We start from the raw sequence: 7149 nt of genomic DNA, 5'->3' as shown, positions 1-7149 counted from the left end.
AGATTACATCCATCAACCCGACACAACATTGAATCGCTCACTCGTGTGGTTTTGTCTGTCTCTTTGGTGTCGGAGCACTTGGAAAACAGATCTGGAATAAAATCTGATCCTTCAGGATCCACCACACTATGGAGAAATCTGATTTTCTGCTGTCTGCTTTTTGATTCGAGAACACAAAACTTGTTCTACCTGTTGAACATATGTTGAGCTACAGGTGAAGCTTTAGTCTGATCAAAGCATGAACATAAGTTGATTTTCATATTACCTAAATTTACATTATTTTTATTACATCGTCAAATTTTGATTCTAAATCAGCAGTCAACTTGGTTTGAAATCAGTTGCTTGGGCCGGTTTCTGTTTGTCTGATTGAGTTACAAAATTGTTTTGTAGTAAATACGAATCAGTATCATCTCCTTACACTCTGAGTTCACTTAATTAAGTATGCAAAGTGAACGCTGGATCATGTTGTTGCTTCCAACGGCCTTCCTTTCCTCACTGAATGGGTCCTGAGTGCTTAGTCTAAAGAGATTTGTCACTCAATATAATAGACAGAGCAGTAGTTGTACTACGTAAGGATGATGAGGTCATGGTAAAAAGTCAGTATTTTCTATAGTATTCAACAAAAAGGATGACTCATGCTTTCAACAGCATTGTCTCCATTTGTTACAGCAACACTACAAATCTGTTGTCAGCATTTCATTTCCCTTTCCTGGCTTCGCTACTTCCTGTCCAGTGAATGCATATAATTCACAAACACCACAGAGTGTAAATGAACACCAGATAGACGCTAACTTTTACCACAAATGAATGCCTTTATTTTCCAAGACACTGTTAACACACAGGTTTACAAGAGAGGTATCGGCTCTTGCAATAATAAAATAAATCAAAGTCAATATCAGAACAGAACATTTAGAGTGGTAATATGGAATGTAGCTGTTTCCATTTTTTTAAGTTTTAAACAATTCTTTCAAATAAATAGTCTCTATATAGTCTTTGTAGCTAGTGTTTTTAATCAATATATTCTCTTTGTTTAGTCAAAGTTTCAGGAATGAAGAGGAGAAAATCAGACAAAAATAAAGATGGTGACTAAACAAGGATAATGTCCTCTTGGCAAAAAGTCTTTCCTTTATAGGCAAAAAGGTACAGAACAACTGTTGAAAAAAGGCAAATCCCTTCTTCTAGACCTAAATAAACTTGTTCTTCCACCAAAAAAAGTGTAAATCCAAGTGCTTGGTGGACTCACAAACCATGTCCATTAACAAGTGTCTGAAGACACACCAACAGAAAAACAAAATGTCCTCTTCAGGAGCTTAAGTTGCCATTTGCTACAAGGCTGTGGACCTAGCCAGCCAAGGTCAGCTTGTACACTTAACTTCCCCACTAATAATGTGCTGTGCTGTTGGGGACTGACAGCTCAAACTTCATCCCAAAGAAACAAAACTTATTTTATATCACAGGTAAAGCACCACATCAGGCTCCTACAACTACACTTAAGCTTCAGTTATCCTTGCCTCTCTCTTTCTCTCTCAGAGAGAACTTAACAGTATTAAAACTTGTCTGTACCAGAGGAGAGGAGGGTCCCCAGTTGCTACACAAGTTCCTGTGTTTGTTGAGTGGCCACCTCCTCAAACAACATATCTCCTACCACTTATAACAAAGAAAAGGAGCAGTCTCAGAAAGAGAAAAGTGCACGTAAGGGCTCAGGCAGCCCTGTCCTCTGGCAGGTAAGGGAGAGCGCAGGAACGACCGCATGTACTTCTCCTGACCCCGAGGTGTCTGAGGTTCCCTCCAAGCACAGAAGGGTCAGACCCCCGCGTAGCCGTGAGGACGATGCACCATAGAGTAGCAGGGTTTCAGCTCAGTGAGCTCTTCCCGTGGTTGAAATTTAGACCGCGTTGCCTCGAGTGCAGCCTCAGTCAGTACTGTGATCCTCCAGCTGGGAGATGATGGTGATCAGGTTCTGGAGGCCAAAGATGAAACCACTGTCCTGGCCTTCATGCACCACACTGTCTTCTCCATAGTGCCGACAGGTGGTGTGAGCAAAATCAATCATGCGCACATCCACCATGGGGCTGCTGGCGTCTCCTGTGCTGTGAGAGGAGCGACCGCTGCCACTGTTGCTGCTCCCTCCCGCCCCAGTAGCACTGCTACCGGCTGAGGAGGAACGAGGGAAACTGAAGGCCCCTTCCTCTTCCTCCTCGTCATCTTCCTCCTCCTCTTCATCGGATGGCTCATCCTCATCACCGTCTTCGCCACCGCGGTGTCTGTGTCTACTAGGAGTCCTGGGAGGGTCTCCGTCGTAGATGATGAGTAGGGAGCTGGAGTAAAAGCGGTACGATTCACAGGACTCCAGGGCAGCTTGCATTTCCCGGAGTCGACGCAATACTGGAGACAGCAGCTCTCGACGCAGGCGACGTCCGTCGTGGAAGAATTGGTAGAGAGCCTCCTTGAAGCCTGCAAGGGTCAGCTTACGGCCGTGGTACTTATTCATGAACATCAGCTGGCCCGAGTCTGACTGGTACACCTGCGGGCCACACAGAAACATGAGCTCTAAGACCCCACACGTATCAGGAATAAAAACAAATCAGTTTTCTTGTGATCGACTAATCGGTTAATCATTGTCACTCTACCATACCTGCATGCCACAAAGTCGCACTCCAATAGAGGCTGATGTGCTCTGTTGACACTTGCGAATCTGATTGGCTTTCTTCTCCTCTGACGCGTCATCTCCATGTTGGCGAGTCCCCATCTTTAAGTCTAACACACATGGCACTGTGTAGCGCCACGTCAGGTTTTCCAAAAGGATAAATTCTGTGAAAGGGGGTCAAGGATCACACAGCAGCAAAAGATCTACAAACTCACACACGGTGTAAACATGCTTATATTAACAGTTCAGACTGGTCCCTATTCACTGCTCACACAGGAGCTGCTGTTCAACCACAAAAGGATACTGTATTGGTTACGGTGCTTTGCATTCTCCTTCATCCTTTGCAGGTGCTGCTGGTGACATTTGAGACTCCAGGGGTTGTGTTTGATCTGTGGCACCACGTTGCCCTTCTCCAGGCTGAAGTAGAGAACCTCCGCTTGCTGCTGCTGCGGCATCTCGTCACGATTGTAACTGCAAAGGTGACAATACAGGAAAATGTCAGCTTTGGTGTTAAAGAACATGTTCACAAAGTGTCTTATTGTTTATGAAAGCGTCAAAGTGTAAAGACAAGCCCCCTCACCTCATGATCTTGTCTTCTTTACGGCTGTGTCGAGCTCTCTCTTTGCTGTAGTTGTCATTTTCCAGGAGCAATGGGGTCTGCTTCTTGTTGCTCCACTTTAGCATCTTGCTCTTAGGCTCGCAGTCTGCTGAGGGGTCTTTGTTTTCCAAGTCCCCCGAGTCGCTGTGGAGGGGGTAGGCGATGAGGCACAGGTTCCCTTCCTCATCCTCTTCAAAACTCACTGACACGACACCTGAGAGAGGGTGAGAAGGAACACCAGACAACGGTTATAAGCACTGTTATGGTAATAATATCAGTATAATAATATCATTCATTCAATAACCCTGTACATGACTCGCCAAATAATAAAAAGATGCACATACAGCCAACATGCACATCGACATGTTATATGGAGGTTGATGATGTAAGCAGGACATTAGCAAACAGAGCATTTTATATCAATGGCCAAATATGTCAAGAGCACAAACGGTGTTTATTTGAGTCATTACTGAGGAAACAAGAGACACAAAATATCACGCAAAACCATAAGGTGTCAAACAACGTCAGACATTTATTAAGAAACATCCTTGTGAAACACACAAACAATACAGAGATCCAAGCAGTCTGAAAGCAAAAGCGAAAATGAAGTACAAGTTTGTCTTTCCACATACAAAAACATACATCAGACAACAGCTGAAAGAGCTACACAGACAGATCGTTTGACCATACTGTAGGTAATCAATGATTTAGCATGATTCAGTAACACAGTACATAATACAGGCCATACATCAAACAAGAACTGAACCAACATTTTAAGACGTTTTATGCAGTGTGTTAAGAAGCATCGACTACAGTTTTACCAGAGAGGGACAGAAAGGCTTAAAAGTAACACAGTGTACTTCAATGCCAATGCTGATATGATCTACAAACAGGCAGTTGCGCAGATCCCCCACCACCGCCTAGGACCCTAAAAGGCCCATGTGTGGCATGTGTCTATGCAAGGTGGGGGAGGTGTTGCACTGAGAATAAACTCCACAGCTGCAGCGGCTGATACAGCCAAACCACTGACAGGAGGGAGGGATGTGGTCCAAGCAGATCGCAAGAAAAAGTCTCATAGATTTGGCATGAGAGTCGACAAGTGATACCATTTTGCATCCAACAACTTGAATGGCAGAAGCAGACATATTACAAAACAGTCCCTGAACAACAGAATAAACAGTAACTGACTCTGAGAACAATCTGACCAAACGATGTCCATCATAAAGCACATGTTTAAACGGCAGGCCCGAGGACCCAGCGTTCACATTTGTTCCGCAGCCCTTGGCCCGACTGATGTCATGTGCACTGACATCACCATCGTGCAGGATGGCCCCGCCTCTCACGTCTGTCCTTATGGACTATGCTGTCCAGTCACAACTGCATCGTCATCACACTAGCGCAGTGAGTGTGGGAACTTGTGAGTCACTCTGAATTAGTTCACTGGAAGGGTTCATAAAGTTGAGCACAAGGTTTCATCAAACATGATGTTACAGCCTGATAAGCATACATTGCCCTTAATGTATTAGTGGGGGTTTGGCTTAGCTGCTGATCATTATCAATATCTATTGCTTTGTTATTCTGAGATTAGTTCTTACAGGTCACTGCAAGGTGTCTCTGAAGCCATTTGACACCCCTGAAAATTATTTACCACTATGCAAAGTTAACCAACACCAGAAATTACTCGATGCTCTTTAAATAGCAAAAGTCCTTTTCTTACTACTGTGTGGAATGCAAGAGCCAGAGGAGTGTCACTGCTAAGGAGCATTCAAAGTCCCCAGAAGTCCTCTACCATCTCATCTCTAAATCCCACTCCTCATGTGGGTCTTTATATAGTCCCACGCTGCATTGCTGAGGAGTCAGATAGCACGCATGTGTCTTACGTACGTCATATGGTCGCCTAAAGACGGCCATATCAGTATGTACTAGGTTTATCTGTGTCTGCAGGTGAAACCATCAGATACTGTCGAGCTGAATGCAACCAGTAAACATGATATTCCAATTAAAAGCATATTTGTGGATGGAAATGTGTATGTGTGTTCATGTTTCCGTGACACACTTGAAACCAGACCTGAAAATCTCCTCAACTGACTCGTGAATTACTCCCTCGGTGGTCTGTCTCGTTTATTTTTGATCCCACTGGAACTACATCTCATCCTGAAACCGAAGCTGTCTTGAAAGACAGACACGGCGCAAGGAAGGCCTCTGGCAACTCGTCCTCCTGGCATGTAGTCAGACTATCAGCTTGGATGCTACTCGAACCTCCCTTTTAACACTGTGGTGCTGGCCATTTTCTCCAGTTTGAGTGTCACTGTACTCAGATCACGTTAGGAGGCTACTGAAAACGGGAATGTACCAATCTATAGGTACAAAAATACATCCTGCAGGGTTGCGTACACCATGTTCTTTGAGACCTGTCACCCAAAAGCAAAATATTATACCTATGAACTGAACATATGCGTTCTTTGCAAGTCAATATTAATAAAATCAAAGCAGCAAATAGCAATCTGTCAGAACAAACAAAAGGATGAGGGAATTAAAACTAGGTACAAAACATCATCTCACATGAGATGTTTTGACATGCAGAATGACAGGATGGGGGTCTTACCTTTATACTGAGGGGTGAACTTCCTCATCTCTGGTGGGAGGCTCTTGTAGAACTGGTGCTCCCGGGGGATGAGGGGCTTGCAGATTGTTTGTTCCCCAAATCGTAGCACACAGGAGTGGCCTCCCACCTGGTGCACGAAGGGCTCAAGCATCACCCCTTTTCCGGGATAAGGAGTCCCGTCCGCCTGCATGAGGGCTTCCAGAGCGGGACTCATCCTCACTCCGCATCGGACAACTGAGCTGAGGGGACCCACGTCGCTGTGGAGGCAAGAAGATCGGCCGCTCGTTTGGCTCCCTATATTCGAGCTCTTTTCTGTTGGCTCGCACGGGGGCGCTACTAGTCGCCTGTTCGAGCGCAGCGGTGGAAAAACAAAGGGCTGGACCGGAAGAACAGAGGCAGCGACAAAATCCCTTATTTCCTTTCTTTTCCTTGTCGGAGGTCGAATTATAAAATTCCTCCGTTTGGCTGGATAATCTCCGTGTTTGTATGTGTTATAAAATGCGACTTATGCATCAGTGAAGCAGCTTAAAACCTTTTCAAGCAACGTTCGTTCTCGATGTTCCCGTCGTCTAAGTATTACCGAAACTGACGACGAAGCTGATCCGCAAGCCAGAAAAACAGCACGAGCAGCCAACAAGTCCCGCCTCTCCTGACAGCCAGCCAATCACAGAGGCGCAGCTGTCGCTGGGTGGAGACAAGGCACCTAGGAGAGGATCAAGCAGATCAAGCAAACAAAGAGGAAGGAGAGAAAACAGGGGGGAGGGGAGAACAGGAAAAATACTAGACACAAAAACATAACACTGACGGCATTTTATTTTCAATGTACTTGCAAATTTCATCGTTCTTGTTATTGAGATATCATGTCTTTTGCATTTTTAATTTTCATCGTCTTCTTGCAACATCAAATATCTTTAGAAGCACAGCAAAGGGATAAGAATGAAGGCAAGAAGGACATCTAAATTTCACACATACAGTTTTTATTTCATTGTAAAGTTACGACTCGATGATTTTTCATAGCTCAGTAGTAAGAAGAAGAGAAATCTGAAGAGCATGTCTGGGTGGCTTAAATACTTACATTATAGTGGATGTCAGATATCAATTAAAATGTGCTCCCAGTGTAGATTTTAAACACCAATATAAGAGATAAATGAGAGAACAGCCTTTGTGGATACAACATGAGGCCGGCAGTTCAGGCCAAAAACAGAGCCTGTGTTAGTGTTGATACAGATACTGGTGAGAAAAATGCATGTGATGCAGGAAGTCCAGTTGGAATAATACGTCCATGAGTCTAAAGCATCA

At 44.5% G+C, this 7149-nt stretch overlaps 1 protein-coding gene across 1 annotated transcript; it reads right to left on the bottom strand.

Moving 5' to 3' along the window:
• Positions 1–792: 792 nt before the first annotated feature.
• Positions 793–6490, bottom strand: ip6k2b (inositol hexakisphosphate kinase 2b). Its single transcript, XM_046383860.1, has 5 exons — positions 5851–6490; positions 3228–3459; positions 2952–3118; positions 2636–2811; positions 793–2524 (listed from the first exon to the last, which is right to left on the bottom strand). The coding sequence occupies exons 1-5, from the start codon at positions 6062–6064 to the stop codon at positions 1913–1915; spliced, it is 1401 nt and encodes a 466-aa protein (XP_046239816.1). The 5' UTR covers positions 6065–6490; the 3' UTR covers positions 793–1912.
• Positions 6491–7149: the final 659 nt, after the last annotated feature.

Source organism: Scatophagus argus, chromosome 3 (assembly GCF_020382885.2).
Source record: "Scatophagus argus isolate fScaArg1 chromosome 3, fScaArg1.pri, whole genome shotgun sequence".
Taxonomy (NCBI): Eukaryota; Metazoa; Chordata; class Actinopteri; family Scatophagidae; genus Scatophagus; species Scatophagus argus.
Note: the sequence above shows the minus strand (reverse complement) of the source record. Positions and strands in the feature narration are given on the sequence as shown.

Excerpts from the sequence above, each read along its gene's own strand:
- ip6k2b (XM_046383860.1), bottom strand. The coding sequence starts at position 6,064 with ATGAGTCCCGCTCTGGAAGCCCTCATGCAGGCGGACGGGACTCCTTAT. Across the intron at positions 3,119-3,227 it reads AAAGAAGACAAGATCATGAG|TTACAATCGTGACGAGATGC; the intron begins GTGAGGGGGCTT and ends TCACCTTTGCAG. Across the intron at positions 2,812-2,951 it reads AAAGCACCGTAACCAATACA|AATTTATCCTTTTGGAAAAC; the intron begins GTATCCTTTTGT and ends CCCCTTTCACAG.